The sequence below is a fragment of the Tachyglossus aculeatus genome, chromosome 3 (genome assembly GCF_015852505.1).
Source record: "Tachyglossus aculeatus isolate mTacAcu1 chromosome 3, mTacAcu1.pri, whole genome shotgun sequence".
NCBI classification, from domain to species: Eukaryota; Metazoa; Chordata; class Mammalia; order Monotremata; family Tachyglossidae; genus Tachyglossus; species Tachyglossus aculeatus.
Window position 1 is genome coordinate 54,080,576 of NC_052068.1, and position 17,856 is coordinate 54,098,431.

At 42.8% G+C, this 17,856-nt stretch overlaps 1 protein-coding gene and 1 non-coding gene across 3 annotated transcripts; both read left to right on the top strand.

The window, feature by feature from the left end:
* C3H10orf53 (chromosome 3 C10orf53 homolog) lies at positions 1-17,856 on the top strand. 2 transcript variants are annotated; one of them, XM_038744328.1, is made up of 4 exons: positions 1-97; positions 15,760-15,879; positions 16,617-16,730; positions 17,812-17,856. In XM_038744328.1, the coding sequence occupies exons 1-3, from the start codon at positions 1-3 to the stop codon at positions 16,679-16,681; spliced, it is 282 nt and encodes a 93-aa protein (XP_038600256.1). In that variant the 3' UTR covers positions 16,682-16,730; positions 17,812-17,856. The 2 variants fall into 2 exon arrangements, with proteins under 2 accessions (XP_038600256.1, XP_038600255.1); XM_038744327.1 differs by lacking the exon at positions 17,812-17,856 and having other exon boundaries at positions 16,617-17,169.
* On the top strand, positions 15,235-15,372 carry LOC119926430. Its single transcript, XR_005450306.1, has one exon. It is a non-coding gene; the product is annotated as a small nucleolar RNA SNORA7 (small nucleolar RNA).

Consider the following 17,856-nt stretch of genomic DNA (forward strand, 5'->3'; position numbering starts at 1 on the left):
ATGCCCAGAGCGGCGCTGGTCACCGTCCGCTACGGCCCGTACCGCGCCGCCGGCCTGCCCGTGCAGCACCGGACCTACCGCCTGCAGGGCTTGCAAGGTGGGGACTCCGGCCACTGGCCCCCGGGCTACCAGCCCCCGGCCACCAGCCCCGGGCCGTGTTATCGGAGGCTCGGAGGACCCAAAGGAAAAGCGTGGGAACCGCCTGGGCCTGGGACCGGGGTCTGGACCAACTGGGGAAACCTGCCAAGAAGGATGGAGAGAGAGGTCCCCTGTCAACCCAGTCCGCACACTTGGCTCCTCTGGTGCTATCCTTCTCACCGTGACTCCATTTCCCCTGTCTCACCCCCGGTCCACGTCTCCTCTAATGCCCTCCCTCCTCTAATCCACCAGACATTACTCTGTTTATTTATTTTATTTGTCCAAATTTATTCTATTTATTTTATTTTGTTAATATATTTTGGTTTGTTGTCTGTCTCCCCCTTCTAGACTGTGAGCCCGCTGTTGGGTAGGGACCGTCTCTAGATGTTGCCAACTCGTAATAATAATAATAATAATTGGCATTTGTTAAGTGCTTACTATGTGCAAAGCACTGTTCTAAGCGCTGGGGAGGGTACAGGGTGATCAGGTTGTCCCACGCACGGCCTTAATCCCCATTTTACAGATGAGGGAACTGAGGCCCAGAGAAGTGAAGTGACTTGCCCAAGATCACACAGCAGACATGTGGTGGAGTCGGGATTCGAACCCATGACCTCTGATTCCAAAGCCCAGGCTCTTTCCACTGAGCCACGCTGCTTCTCAAGTGCTTAGTACAGTGCTCTGCACACAGTAAGCGCTCAATAAATACGACTGAATCGAACTGAATTGAACGACTCTCCCCCACTTCAAAGCCGTATTGAAGGCCCATCTCCTCCAAGAGGCCTTCCCAATCAATCAATCAATCAATCAATCAATCATATTTATTGAGCGCTTACTGTGTGCAGAGCACTGTACAAAGCGCGGAAGTACAAGTTGGCAACATATAGAGACAGTCCCTACCCAACAGTGGGCTCACAGTCTAAAAGGGGGAGACAGTGAACAAAACCAAACATACTAACAAAATAAAATAAACAGAATAGATATGTACAAGTAAAATAAATAGAGTAATAAATATGTACAAACATATATACACAGAAGCTAAACCTCCCACATATTAAACTGGCCAGAAAATACTCTTGTCCACCTTCAATGCTAAATAAACTGCAGGTGCCTTTTCTTAATTGCACAAACTCATCATTTTTCTAAATCTAAAAGGAGCTAGCTACTAGGGAATCTGAAGTGACTCGCCCAAGGTCCCAGACTAGGACCCACTTTTCCTCATCTCCCACTCCCTTCTGCGTCATCTTGACTTGCTCCCTTTGCTTTGCCACCCTCCTAGTCCCAAACCACTTATGTACTTATCTGTTATTTTATTTACCTTTTGCTCTTCCCCCCTCCCAGCCCCAAAGCACTTACATACATATCTGCAGTTTTATTTATTCAATCATATTTATTACACACTTACTGTGTGCAGAGCACTGTACTAAGTGCTTGGGAAAGTATGCGTAGCTCAGTGGAAATAACACAGGATTTGGAGGCAGAGGTCATGGGTTCAAATCCCAGCTCCACCAGTTTTCAGCCATGTGATTTTGGGCAAGTCACTTAATGTCTCTGTGCCTCAGTTACCTCATCTGGAAAATGGGGATTAAGACTGTGCGCTCCCTATGGGACAACTTGATCACCTTGTTACCTCCCCAGCGCTTAGAACAGTGCTTTGTACATAGTAAGCACTTAATAAATGGCATTATTATCATTATTATTATTACAATACAACAATAAACAGTGACAGTCCCTGCCCACAACGAGCTCACAGTCTGGTGGTGGGGGGGGGGGATTATTCCTTTGCTCTTCTGCCTTCCCAGGCCCAAACCACTAATGTACATATCTGTAATTGTATTTATTTGTATTTATGTTTGTCTTCCCCACTCTAGATTGTGAGCTCATGGTGGGCAGGGAAGTCATTCATTCAATCATATTTATTGAGCCCTCACTATGTTCAGTGCACTGTACTAAGCGCTTGGAAAGTACAATAAAGCAATAAAGAGAGACAATCCTTGCCCCACAACAGGCTCACAGTCCAGAGGGGTGTCTAGAAGGAATGTCACTGTGGAAAGAGCCTGGGCTTGGGAGTCAGAGGTCATGGGTTCTAATCCCGACTCTGCCACTTGTCTGCTGTGTGACTTTGGGCAAGTCACTTATTTCTCTGGGCCTCTGTTCCCTCATCTGTAAAATGGGGATGAAGACTGTGAGCCCCACGAGTGACAACCTCATTACCTTGTATCACCCCAGTGCTTAGAACAGTGCTTGGCACATAGTAAGCACTTAACAAATGACATCTTTATTATTACTGTTGTATTATACTTTCCCAAGCGCTTAGTAAATTGCTCTACACACAGTAAGTGCTTAATAAATATGTTTGAATGAATGAATCAAAGAATGAATGAATGAAAGAAAGGAGAGGCCCTTGGAGGGGAAGGGAGGAGGTAGAGATGGCACCCATGGTGCCAGGGGGCACATATACACATATGCCTCCAGCCACTTGGCATCAAGCGCTTCCCGCACTTTGCAAACATTAGAAAAAGCTAAGGACTGTGTGTTATTGACACCAACTTTTTATTATTAGTGTCATCAGCATTCACTGACCCCACACTGTGAAGAGCATTGAACTGGGAGCTTCAGCAGGGAGGAGATGGGATAGACATGCTAAAGAAGTAAATGATTCCATCTGCCCTGAAATGCGGTCTGTGATTTGGGCAATTTGCCATTAATATAAGCTTTTTGAGGACAGGGATCTGTTCTCTGGCTTTTATTGTACTCTCCCAAGTGCCTAATGTAAAAAAATCTCCAGAGGCTACCAGTCAACCTACACATCAGGCAAAAACTCCTCACTCTCCGCTTCAAGGCTCTCCATCACCTCACCCCCTCCTACCTCACCTCCTTTCTTTCCTTCTCCAGCCCAGCCCGCACCCTCCACTCCTCTGCCGCTAACCTCCTCACGTGCCTCGTTCTCACCTGTCCCGCCGTCGACCCCTGGCCCATATCCTCCCCCTGGCCTGGAATGCCCTCCCTCCGCACATCTGTCAAGCTAGCTCTCTTCCTCCCTTCAAAACCCTACTGAGAGCTCACCTCCTCCAGGAGGCCTTCCCAGACTGAGCCCCCTTTTTCCTCTCTTCCTCCCCATCCCCCTGCCCTACCTCCTTCCCCTTCCCACAACACCTGTATATATGTTTGTACAGATTTATTACTCTATTTTACTTGTACATATTTACTATTCTATTTATTTTATTTTGTTAATATGTTTTGTTTTGTTGTCTGTCTCCCCCTTCTAGACTGTGAGCCCGTTGTGGGGTAGGGACCGTCTCTATAGGTTGCCAACTTGTACTTCCCAAGCGCTTAGTACAGTGCTCTGCACACAGTAAGTGCTCAATAAATATGATTGAATGAATGAATGAATGCTATAAAATCAATCAGTGGTATTTATTGAGGGCTTACTGTGTGCAGAGCATAGTATCAAGCACGGGAGAGTACAATACAGTGGAGTTGGTAGAGATGATCCCTGTTCCCAGGGAGCTGACAGTCTAGCAGGGTCATACAGTAATAATAATAATAATAATAATGGCATTTATTAAGCACTTACTATGTGCAAAGCACTGTTCTAAGTGCTGGAGGCACTCAACAAATACTGATAGATTGATAGTGGACATAACCATCTCTAGGGTTAGACAAATGGAGATGATTGCCCCAGGACCCTAAGTCAATGGCATTGATTGGGTGCTTACTGCTTGCAGAGCACTGTACAAAGCACTTGGAAGAGTATACTATAACAGAGTTGATAAACACGCTGCCTGCCCACAAGGACTTGTTTTGTTTTGTTGTCTGTCTCCCCTTCTAGACGGTGAGCCCGTTGTTGGGTAGGGACTGTCTCTATCTGTTGCTGACTTGTACTTTCCAAGCGCTTAGTACAGTGCTCTGCACACAGTAAGTGCTCAATAAGTACAATTGAATGAATGAATGAAAAGGAGTTTATACCTTGAGGGCTTTGCCACACCTGGCCAGTGGTTCTCTGAACCCCTGCCACCTTTCAGGGTATCCAGGGAGCAGCAGAAACCATTGTGCCTCGAAGTCATCAGAACCCCTTCCCCGACCACTGGGAGGTTCATTCATTCATTCAGTCATTCAGTCATATTTATTGAGTGTTTACTGTGTGCAGAGCACTGCACTAAGCACTTGAGAGAGTGCAATATAATATTAAACTGACACAGCTAGAGGAAGGACTTTCAGGGCAGTCTGGAGGGATGGATGGGGAGGCAGCAACGGATTATCATTTCCACTGGGGAGGGGATTTAAACTCTCTCCTCCCTCCCAGGGCAAGAGCCCTGTTTTGGGATTCGGAGGCTGTGGGTTCTAATCCCAGCTCTGCCACTTAGCTGTGTGACTTTGGGCAAGTCACTTCACTTCTTTGTGCCTCAGTTACCTCATTTGTAAAATGGGGATTAAGACTGTGAGCCCCGCGTGCGACAACCAGATTACCTTCTATCTACCCCAGTGCTTAGAACAGTGCTTGGCACATAGTAAGCGCTTAACAAATACTAACATCATCTTCATTATTATTATTATTACTTGCTCCTGGGTCTCTGGGGAAAGCCCTGTTAGGAAGGAGGATAGCCATCATAAATAGGTGAATAGACCAACACCGTTCAGAGCAAGAGACTAAATATGTAGTAGCAATTCAATTTGACAAGCAAAGTAACAAGAGTTCAGAATCATCAGTGCCCAAATTTAGGTTAGTTAGCAGAGCCTCATTTTTTTAAAATGATATTTGTTAAGTGCTTACTATATGCCAGGCATTATTCTAAGTGCTAGGATAGATACAAGCTAATCAGGTTGGACACAGTCCATGTCCCACATGGGGCTCACAATCTTAATCCCATTTTACAGATGGGGTAACTGAGGTACAGAGAAGTTAAAAGTGACTTGCCCAAGGTCACACAGCAGACAAGTGGTGGATTAGAACCCAGGTCCTTTTGACTCCCAGGCTCATTCTCTATTCACTAGTATATGCTGCACCTGCCTGCTTTGGGAGAATCTTGACCCCTGGCCCACATCCTACCTCTGGCCTCTAATGCCCTCCCTCCTCAAATCTGCCAAACTAGCACACTTCCCCCCTTCAAAACCCTACTGAAAGTTCACCTCCTCCAGTAGGCCTTCCCGGATTAAGCTCCCCTTTTCCTCTGCTCCCCCTCCCCTCCTCATCACCCCCACTCACTCCCTCTTCTCTACTCCCCTCCCACAGCACAGAACCATGGCACTTGTGTGTGTATATATATATATATAAATAAATATGATTGAATGAATGAATGAAATGCCATTGTTAATGATGAGGCAGCACTCAAATGTGATCAATTTGCTTGCTTGATTGATTGATTCACTCTTCTATTCATTCATTTTCCAGGCCCAACTTGTAAGACTTGGAGGAAAAAAAACAAGTCTTTCTCTTTTGCTTATTACTTTGTTCTTTATTTCTTTTAACCTTGGAAGCGCTTGGCAGAACTTTTTTTATCATTGCTTCAACATGTTTCTTTTATCATTGCTTCAATGTTCTTTTGTTTCATTTGTCATTTATCAATCAGTCAATCAATGATACTGATCGAGCACTACTTTGTGCAGTGCACTGAACTAAGCATTTGAGAGAGTGCAGTGCAGCAGAGCTGGGGAGACATGATCTCCAATCTCAAGGAGCTTCCAATCATTGCTTCGACTGTTTGAGAATGTTTTTCTTAATACTTGTTAAGCACTTACTATGTGCCAAGCACTGTACTAAAGCACTGGGGAAGATGCAAGATAAACAGAATGGATACAGTCCCTGTCCTCCATAGGGCTCCCAGTTTGAACAGGAGGGAGCTGTGGGTAAACTGCCTGCACAAATCTCCCCTGCAAGAGTGTCACTAATGAAGGGCATTTGACAAGAAACAATCATTTACCTGCCCACAACTTCTTTTCAAATAGTGCACCTCTTAAAAGGTGCAAGTTGGAACATAAATTGATCCTTGAAAGTCAGCACTTAGAACAGTTTTTGGCACATAGTAAGTGCTAAACAAATACTGTCATTATTATTAAAAGGCACCTTCACCTACGAACCCAAATGTTGCTTGTCTGGCACATAGTAAGCGCTTAACAAATGCCATAAATTGTCTACGTACACTATGTCAGCTGGAGTTATGCCCCCGGGAGGAGAACAGTAGTTATAGTATTTATTAACCACTTACTGTGTGCAGAGTACTACACTATGGGTAAGAGTGCACAGGTGGAAGTTGAGCCCACTGTTGGGTAGGGACTCTATATGTTGCCAACTTGTACTTCCCAAGGGCTTAGTACAGTGCTCTGCACACAGTAAGCGCTCAATAAATACGATTGATTGATTGATTGACAGTCTCTGTCCCTTGAGAGGCTCACAATCTATACATAGGGTAAACCCCTATATCTAATTCTTCAAAGTGTCTCTAGATAGTTTAAAGGAGTGTTGACAAAGAGCAAAATGGATTTTCTTTTATATTTGTTCATTTTCCACAAATCCTCCTTAAACAATGAGATGCTGAGCTGCAAAGAAGCTGCCTTTTCTAGGTGGCTTGGTAGCTTTAAATTGATTTATACTAGAATTTAGCTGTGCTTTTCCAGGTATTTTATTTCAGAGGGCAAATGTATTTGTCTTTCTTTTTAAGAGATAACCCATAGAATGGCCTACCAACTTTGAAAAATTTGTCCCTGGGGTATAGCTGTGACTTCGGGCAAGTCACTTAACTTCTCTCTGCCTCAGTTACCTCATCTGTAAAATGGGGATTAAAAGTTGGAGCTCCATGTGGGACAACCAGATTATGTTGTTCCCCCTCCCACTCCCCGCCAACCCAATGCTTAGAACAGTGCTTGTCACATAGTAAGTGCTTAACAAATGCCATCATTATTATTATTTGAATGTCCCCAGAACTCTAGCTTGCTCATAGATTGATATTTCAAATAGAGACCCCCTGGCTACAGATTAAGCTTTTCAACCCTTTGGAATGTGCTAGGCTTACCTACTTAGTGCCTCAAAAGGGTGAAAGATGATAGCCGGGTGCAATATGGCTAGTCTGTCCTTCTGGCTATTTTGTAGATGGATGACTTGTTTGGAAGCAGCATGACTTAGTGGAAAGAGCATGGGCTTGGGATTCAGAGGTCATTGGTTCTAATTCCAACTCTGCCACTTGTCAGCTGTGTGACTTTGGGCAAGTCACTTAACTTCTCTGTGCCTCAGTTACCTCATCTGTAAAATGGGGATTAAGACTGTGAGCCCCACGTGGAACAACCTGATAATCTTGCATTTACCCCAGTGCTTAGAACAGTGCTTGGCACATAGTAAGCACTTAACAAATGCCATTATTATTATTATTTTTATTATAAACTCACATCACCCTCCCGCAGGAATAAGGGAGGGAGAGTGGCACTGTTTAAACCACTAGCTCTAAAATCAATTCCTTCACGCAGCTCCAAGGTCCTAAAATCTTTGTGATGGGGGTACATCTTTTGTCTACGAAGGGAGACTCCATCTTCCAAATATGCTTCTGCAGCGACTCAATTGCTTTAACTCATGGGATTTTGAGATCCTCTAGCCTGAGTTTCAATGGACTGATAGTGGGCAGGTTAAAGGTCGGATAACATGTGAAACATGTTTGTCCAATCTGTGCCAAGTTTCAATAATTGATAACCAGAAGGAAAATGGATAGACATCTCTCCCACTTTCCTCGCACCCCAACCCCATTCCCATAACCAAATGAGAGGGTGAGTAGGAAGCAAATGTGCAGAAAAACTCAACCAACTCTTTCTCCAAAACCAGTGAAGGCAGTGTCCCTTCTAAAGTATTGAATCTTGTTTGATTGTAAAAGCTAGGGCTTTTTTAAAAAATCTGCTCTACAGATGAGAGACTGTTTGATAGTTCTTATGCAACGGGACAGTAATGATTATGGAGTCTCCCATCGTGACAAGAGACTAGCCTCGATCTGAGATTTTTAGACCCAAAAGCTGCACAGAGGAATTGACTAGAGTGCTAATTAATTGCATAGTACCACGTGCACTCTGTCTTTTACCTCAATTGCAGGGCAGGAGATAGAATGAGAGACTACGTGGGTGGGAAGGTAGCACATTGAGCAGTGGTTTTTATGGGCAGTTCCCATTAGTGGCAAAGTGACCACACAGAAGATTAATGATATTATACCATATTCCTATGCTCTGGCAGGCAGTTTTGGAGAGTATATGTGCTTGGTAGAGTAGAGTAGAATTTGTAGACATGATCCTTGCCCTCAAACAGTTTGTAATCTAGTGGGAGTGACAAACAGTAAAATAAATTGAAGGCAAGAGGAAGCAATAGAATATAAAGACATACTCCTAAAGTACCCAAGTGCTTGAATGACATGGAAATTATGAAGTAGCAGTTGCCTTAAAGCTGATAGGAGTTTCTACTTGATGCAAAGAGGAAGGGAGCAACGATTAGAGGTTTTTGAGGAGTGGGAAAACATGCACAAACTGTTAGAAAAATGATCTGGGTTGCTGAGAGAAGTTTGGATTGGAGAGGGCAAAGACTGGAAAGAAGAAAGTCAGCGAGGAGGCTGATGCAGAAACCAAGATGGGATTTGTACATATTTACTATTCTATTTATTTTGTTAATGATGTGCATTTAGCTTTAATTCTATTCATCTGACGACTTGACACCTGTCCACATGTTTTGTTTTGTTGTCTGTCTCCCCCTTCTAGACTGTGAGCCCGTTGTTGGGTAGGCACCGTCTCTATATGTCACCAGCTTGTACTTCCCAAGCGCTTAGTACACTGCTCTGCACACAGTGAGTGCTCAATAAATACGATTGAATGAATGAATGAATGAATGAATGAATGAATATAGCAAGTATCTGAACCGCCATGGTGGCAGTTTGAATGGAGAAGAAAAGGGAGTCTGTGGAAATGTTGTAGCGGGTGAACAAACGTGATCTGACAACAGAATGAATATGGAGGTTGAGAAAGAGGGAGGAGTCAAGGATAATGCAAGGGTTTCAGACTTGAGACGCAAGGAGATGGGTGATGTCAATTATGATGGGAAAATTAGAGGAGAGGATTTGGAAGGGAAGATGTTTGTTTATGGTATTTGTTAAATGCTTATTATTATTATTATGGCATTTGTTAAGTGCTTACTATGTGCCAAGCACTGTTCTAGGCTCGGGGGTAGATACAAGGCAGTCAGGTTGAACACAGTCCCTGTCCCACATAGGGCTCACAGTACTTCCCAAGCGCTTAGTACAGTGCTCTGCACACAGTAAGCGCTCAATAAATACGATTGATTGATTTTACAGATGAGGTAACTGAGGCCCAGAGAAGTTAAGTGATTTACCCAAGGTCGCACAGCAGACAAGTTGCAGAGCCAGGATTAGAACCCATGACCTCTGACTTCCAAGCCCGTGCTTTAGCCACTAATAATGATTGCGTTTGTTAAGCACTTACTATGTGCAAAGCACTGTTCTAAACACTAGGGCATTGTGCTTCAATTACTTTATGCCAGGCACTCATCTAAGCCCTGGGTTAAACACAAGCTAATCAGGTTGGACACAGTCCCTGTCCCATATTGCGCTCACAATCTTAATCCCCATTTTACAGTCCCAGGGAAGTGTAATGACTTGCTCAAGATCACCCACCAGACAAGTGGCAGAACCAGGATTCCCACCATTATTGGGCATAAGGATTCTTATAACATGTGAAGGGAAGGAGACAGAGTTGCAGGTGAATGGGCGTAGATTTTGAAATTACCAGATCTCCTCTTGAGGGATGGCTGAGAGGGATGAGAGAATTGAATGAGGGACTAGGAGGACCTGTCCACCTAACAGAATGCTACAGGTGGTTCTTTGGTTGGAAGCCTTCACCGGCATAGCCACCAGCTGGTAAAACTGGGACTGGAATACAGGTCTCCTATCACCCAGAGCTCTACTTTCTCTACTGGATCAACAGCAGGACTGTAGATCTTAAAAATATTGTATCTGGTTATTCAGAACTGCCTTAGTGGTATTGTTTATTTCCTTAAACTAAATCTCTGACAATCTTTTTAAAGAAAAATATTTTTTAAATAGTAAACACTTTTCAGTATTTTTGCGACATGCATGGTAAAGACCCCCTGGTAGTTTTAAATATACAGTTTTCAGAATTAACTTACAAGGAGTCATTCAAAATGCTCCAGATTAAAAGTATTTAACAAAAATCTATTCTCTGCTGTCAAGCAGCCTTTGGATGCTCAAGGAAAACTCATTAATTGGAATCCTTGCTGGGGCCCTCTCCGAAGTTTCTCTCCAAAAGTGAAATTAAAATTCTCCAATTACATTTTTCCCAGTTGGGGCTAGTTGTGTTAACTGCTTAGAAGATGAAGAAGTGGACACATGCCAACACTTCCACATGGCAATTGTCACAGTAATTAGATACACATAATTGGCTCTTTGTCTAGTTTTTTGAAAACAAGATTGAATGAAAGACATTCCCACAGTTTCACAATGGAAGAAACTAGTCCTCCTTCTCAGGTTTTTCCCCTTCAGACTCTAGAGGAACCTAATAATCCTCAGGACAATGATCGATCAGTCACTGCTATTTACTGAATGCCTACTTTACAAAGAACACTGTACTAAACCTTTGGGAAAATACAATAAAATTGGTAGACACATTCCCTGCCCACTGAAAGCTTAGTCTTTTGGGTAGAGGGCAAAGTATTATATCCCTGGGTACCGAGCATCCGTGCTCAGACATCAACTGGTGACTTTTATCCCCATTTTACATAAGGAAAAGCTAAAGTGGAGAGTAATGAATTGTTCTGTCTAGCGGGGGTCATGAACATGAATGGTGGAGCCCAGGCTATCAGCACCCAAGTTTCTAGACTCTGGCTCCTTTGCTTTCTCTTCAAAGCACATGTTTCCATTCATATGTACACCTATTGATAAATATATAGAAATATATACATTTATTGTATGTACATATATATATGTTTGAAAATATATATACACACACATGTAATCCTTTATATTTGATGGTATATTTTACTCATGGGAGCAGGTGTGGTTAAAAATGCCAGCTCAAACCCACCACCCTCTCTTCTCACAAATGCTATCCATTGCTAATCTACCTTGTTTGCTGCTTGGCGCACGTGAATCTGTTTCAGTTTTTGCCTCTAAATCTCACGAACCTCCGGAAGCTTCTGCAAAGACAGTCGCCCTTTTCTTGATTGCAGGGTCCTGAGCTGTCAGTCTGAGGGAGTTGGTGTCCAGCTTTCAGCTGTCACGTCACATTGTCCGAGGTCTCGCTTCACTGCCTCCTTGAAGCCCTTCCTCTGCCCCACTCATAACTGGCTGCCCTGTTTCAGCTCACTGAATGGGAATCTTACGTCATTCCTTATTTTCATGGGCTCCACCTTGCAAAATTTGTTGGGTTAAACATAACTTCAGTGTTGTGACTGATGATCTTATATCTACCCCAGTGTTAGTACAGTACTTGCCACATAGCAAGTGTTTAACAAATACAACGGCTGTTATTATTATTAGTCCTGATAGACTCACTTTCATACCAGGACTCTCTTGCTTGAGATTTTGTCTCAGTGTTGAGTGTGGCGTGAGGGGGCTACATGAAGAGAATGGATTCTGGCAGGATTTGTGCACAGCTGCTAAATGAGACATAGACAGTCAAGGAAGACAAAACAATTTAAAAAAAGAAACTTAGAAGCGTCAAACATTGTGGGATTACAACAGGCTACAGGGAGACAGACAGACTGACTGTTGGCACATAGAAACCAGTATGGCAATGAGGAGAATAATAATTGAAGTATTTGTTAAGCACTTACTATGTGCCAAGCATTGCTCTAAGAACTGGGGTAGAGGCAAGCTAATCAGGTTGGACACAATTCATGTCCCTCATGGGGCTCAGTCCTAATACCCATTTTACAGATGACCTAACTGAGGCACAGAGAAGTTAAATGACTTGTCCAAGGTACCACAGCAGACACATGGCAGAGCCAGGATTAGAACCCACATCCTCCGATCCCCAGGCCCATGTTCTTTCCACTAAGCCATGCTGCTTCTCCTTGAGCAGAGATTTCAAAAGATTTAGGAGAACGAGAGGCAGATTTGAAAACAGCAATAGGAGCTGCTGCAAGTGGCAAACACATCAGTGCATACCAGGACAAACTTTACATGCACACAGTATGGAAGGAATGCCAATTGCGCATCTTTTCAGCAACACTCACACACACGGAGGTAAGGATGTCAGTTGTGTCATCTTCAGATGCAGAGGAGATCGGAGATGGAACCACTCCAGAAGATGGAAGATGGATGAGAAGCAGCATGACTCAGTGGAAAAGAGCACGGGCTTTGGAGTCAGAGGTCATGGGTTCAAATCCTGGCTCAGCTGTGTGACTTTGGGCAGTCACTTCACTTCTCTGGGCCTGAGTTACCTCATCTGTTAAATGGGGATTAAGACTGTGAGCCCCCCTTGGGACAACCTGATCACCTTGTAACCTCCCCAGCATTTAGAACAGTGCTTTGCACATAGTAAGTACTTAATAGATGCCATTATTATTATTATGTCTGAGAAGCTACGTGCCTAGTGGAAAGAGCATGGATCGTAGAGTCAGAGGACCTGGGTTCTAATCCTCGCTTTGACACTTGGCTGCTAAGTGATCTTGGCCACTTCGCTTCACTACTCTGTGTCTCTGCTTCCTCACCTGTTAAATGGGGATTAAATATCTGTTCTCCCTCTCCCACTTTGACTGTAAGCCCCATGTGGGCCAGGGACTATGCCAGATTGGTTTATATTGCACCTGTCCCGGGACTTAGAATAGTGCCTGGTACATAGTAAGAACTTTACAAATGCCACAATTATTAAAATCCAGGTATCACAACGTAGAAAATGTAGAACAGAACTTGTAGTTCTTAACACCCATAGCTCTGGTAGAAGCTTGTTGCCTTATCACACTGTTGTCAGTCTTTCAAAGAGCATAGCTTCTATATACACCAAGTGCTTGGCACACGACAAGTACCTAACAAATTATTATTATTATTATTATTATTATTATTATTATTATTATTATTGACCTTCTTGTTGCAGATTGATATTTTGCTTCTCAGTGCATCACTGGACAGTGGGCTCTCTAGATAGCAGAATTCCAATATAAATTCCAAGTTCTAAATGACCATCAGGGCCTTTGGATGTATATAAAGTTTCCCAGGTGCAAGCTGTGTTTTACTTTAGGGTTTTTTTTCAAGCTTATCAGTCCATTGCAATGCAGTTCACATTCCATGTCCACATATGTCAGTAATAAATCATCTATATGCAAATGTGATGGTTTGTGAAAGGAAGCTGACAATCCTCAGTCATTTTTAAAAGCATATTTTAAAATATGTCTCATATATAAAACCTGAAGATTTTCCCAGGAGAGTTTGGTTTGGGCCTGTAAAAGAGATACCGGCTGTAAAGACATTTAATATTTAGAGAATTGGCTCTTTCCAACATGACCATTAGTTACATTCCTGAATGTCTGTTGGAGCTGCAGCTCATCCCCTGCTAAAATTGATTTGTCATTTTTCAAGATGAAAGGGGAAAAAAGTATGTTCTACCATCAATGAACCTGCCAGTCCAAAGCACTCACTTTTATTTGATTACATATGCCCTTCTACTCCCTGGTAGATTGTCTTCTGGCAGGTTTTCCCCATGTGGAACTCTGAGGAGGAAGAAATCTTGTATAGGCATTATAATGGCTGAAAAATAAGTCAGTAATAATTCATTCATTCAGTGGAAAGAGTACGGGCTTTGGACTCAGAGGTCATGGGTTCAAATGCCAGCTCCGCCAATTGTCACCTGTGTGACTTTGGGCAAGTCACTTAACTTCTCTGTGCCTCAAGTTCCCTCATCTGGAAAATGGGGATTAAAACTGTGAGCCCCCCGTGGGACAACCTGATCACCTTGTAACCTCCCCAGTGCTTAGAACAGTTCTTTGTACATAGTAAGAGCTTAATAAATGGCATCATTGTTTTTTTTCTTCTAGACTGTGAGCCCACTGTTGGGTAGGGACTGTCTCTATATGTTCCCAACTTGTACTTCCCAAGCGCTTAGTACAATGCTCTGCACACAGTAAGCGCTCAATAAATATGATTGAATGAATGAATGAATTCAATCATATTTATTGAGGGCTTACTGTGTGCAGAGCACTGTACTAAGCGCTTGGAAAGTACATTTCAGCACAGATAGAGACAATCCCTACCAAACAGGCTCACAGTCTAGAAGGGGGAGACAGACAACAAAACAAAACAAGTCGACAGGCATCAATATCATCAAAATAAATAAATAGAATTATAGATATATACATATAATTAATAAAATACACTAATTGTGGTATTTGTCAAATGTTTTCCAGGTGCAAAACACTCTATCGAACACTGGGATAGATACAATGTAATCAGATCAGACACAGTCCCTGTCCCACATGTGGTTCACAGTCAAAAGGGCAGGGAGATGGATAATGAACCCCCATTTTACAGATGAGGAAACTGAGACCCAGGGAAATCAAGTGACTAGCCCAGTGTCACACAGCAGGCAAGTAATGGATTTGGGATCAGAACCCGGATCTCCTGACTCCCAGTACCGTGCACTTTTCACTAGGCCATGCTGCTCCTTGTGTTTATAAGCAAAATCCCCATAGAGTAAATAGTGTTTTGGATGTCAAAGCCTTAGCGGAAGTTCATTTTGGAATTTTTTGGGAGTGAAACTGCTTGATGGTATCCTGAAATCCAATCTTAACCCAGGGTGGAAGTCGCTATTTGTGTTGAATCTCTTACCCTGTGTTTCTCTGTACCACTGTTCCATTTTTGTTGCTCATTAAGAAACAGTATGGCCTAGCGGAAAGAGCATGGGCCTAAGAATCAGGGTGACCTGGTTTCTAATCCCGGATCACCCACATGCCTATTGTGAGATTTCAGTCAAGTCACTTAACTTCTCTGTTCCCCATCTGTACAATGGGGATAAAATACCTGTTCTTCCTCCCCCATTTACTCTGAGACCCATGTGAGACAGGGACTGTGTCCAACCTGATTATCTTGTACATAACCCAACACTTCCCCTCTCCCCTCAAGATCACACCTGGAGAGCTTCCAGGACTCTACCAGTCTTGGCTATGGGAGGAAGAGTCAAGTAGAGGCATACCCATTCCATTCTTAGCTTGGGTAGTGGCTAGTAAAGGGAAGACAATCTGCTACAAGTCAACTCTCACCTGTGCTGGGCAGCAGTGGCACAGGAGAGAGTCAAGGGAAGAGACTCAAATTTACTGCATGGAAGGAGTCGATGGTAAATCGCTTCCATACTTTCACCAAGAAAGCTCTATGGATACACTACAGTATGACTATAGATGGAGGTGGGGTGTTCTGGGAGAGATTTGCCCATGGAGTCGCTTTAGGGTGGAGATGACTCGTCAGCATAAGATAATAATGATAATAATAATAATAATAATAATAATAATAATAATAATAATAATAATCCCAGCACTTAACAGAATACTTGACACATGGTAAGTGCTTAATACCATTATTGTCATATTGGCTCTGGCATTATGCCTATTATTTCACCTACCCAGTTTTTCTTTTCTTGCAGCCACATTGAGTAGAGACGGACACTCCCTGGTTTTGGAAAAGATACCAGACTGGAACACTGTAGAACTCATAGTAAATGGAGAAACCATTTTCCAGTGTAACATTAATGACTTGGACTTTGGTAGGTTTTACATCATAAGGTTTAAAACTAAGTCTTTCTGTCTTTTTGAGACAATGAAATGGACCCCTTTAGTTCTTCACATGACGTTAACATGAATGCTAAATGTTTGCATTTGTTCTTATATGACACCCTAGACATACATAACTTCAGTGATGAAGTGGGAGATCAATGCTATTCGCTAAGCACTTACTATGTGCAGAGCACTGTACTAAGTACTTGAGAGAGTACAACAGAGTTGGTAGACATGATCTCTGCAAGGCGCTTACAGTCTATTTAATTTCCAGGACACAAGAAACATAAAAGCTAAATGAAGGAAAAGGAAACTTAGCCCTAGTTTTCTGGGTTTAGGCTTCAGATTGTGAGTGAAATTTAATTTTTTTTGTCTCTTCAAAATTGTATTAATGTATTTATCCTGCAAAAAGCAGGGTTTTATTTTAAAATTATAACAAGATTGTGTTGGTGAATTTGGAGTCAACATTCTGCAAACATTTCTGTTATAATCAGTGTTCGAGGCATTACGGTAGCATCTGGTTTTCCTCTGGAGACGCTTCCTCCAAGAACTACCCGAGTCTGGGCCTGCTTGTCTATTGAGCCGCACAAGTTGATGTCACTGTGCTGCTTTTGCTGTTTTGTTTCTGTTCTGGGGAAAGTCGCTTTTAGGACTCCCATTTTGAGTGGAGTTTGTTTAGTATAACTATGACAAATTAACTAACTTAAAGTTATTTATGTTTCCTTAGGCGGTGATGGAAAATTAGATCCACTGTGTGAGGAAGCCAGACAAGCAGTGCTAAATGCCTACTGATCTGCTTCTCATCTTCTGGGCTTCATTGAAGACCTACGGAGCTGCCAGTGTGAGCAGGAATACCAGGGCTTTCCATGTAGTATATGGTCCCATGTAGAGCCAGCCTGCTTGTCGCTAAGATGGTGAGATTGCATTGTGCGGGCTAGCATTGGCCGGAGACAGTAGGCAAGCTGAAAATCGTTCCAACAAGGAAAAACCAGTACCCATCCTAAAGCGGTTTCCAGTCTGTCCACAGGGAAACAAAAACTCTCCCTTCACACTAATGAAATAATCAAACCAAACAGCTCATAACAGCTCTCCACCCTGACCTATAGAGAGAGGGCTACAATTACAAACAACCAAACCACAATGTCTGCAGTATTGATCTGAAAGAAAATAATGAAACCCTATCAAGTAACACAGTCTCCACCCTCACTCCAGCCCTGACTAATAAGGTTTGTTTGCCAGGAGCATTTAAGAATCCATTCTTTAATAAAAGAAGAACCAGACCTGAGTTAAATTAGATGAGTAAACCTGAAACTTAATCCTGGGAAAAAACTGGAAAAAAAAGTTGGGTACCAAAGATTTTTTTTAATAGGCTTGGTTCTTGCTAAAGACGGGGCAGACCATGAAATACAAAATGTGAAATTTTATTTTTAAAAACCTCAATTCAAGCATCTCCAAACCTGAAAGATAGCCTGCATTTCCTCATTCCCTTTAATAAAAATAAGACTCTGAAAGAGAAACTTTAAAGACTTTATAAACAATTGTCATATATGTTAGTCCTTATTATGTGCCCAGCACTGAACCAAGAACTGGGGTAGGTACAAGATAATCAGGTCACCCATGTGGCTCAGTCAAAGTAGGAGGGAGAACAGGTATTGATTGAATCCCCTTGCAGAGGAAAGAACAGAGGCCCAGAGAAGTTAAGTGACTTTCCCACGGTCACCCAGCAGACAAGTAGAGGAACTGGAATTAGAACCCAGGTCCTCTCACTCCCAGGCCTGTGATCTTTCCAGAAGCATGAATGCTTAGTATGGTTTTCCCTTCTCTGCAGAAAAACAGTTTGAGCATTTCTTGCAAAGGCAAAGCAAGGATGACTTGTTTTCTGAAGGAAATTATCAAGCCAAAATTAAATTTTATTTTTACAGTGACTCTGGAGGCATTTATAGCAAAGGCTTGTGAGACAATCCAGC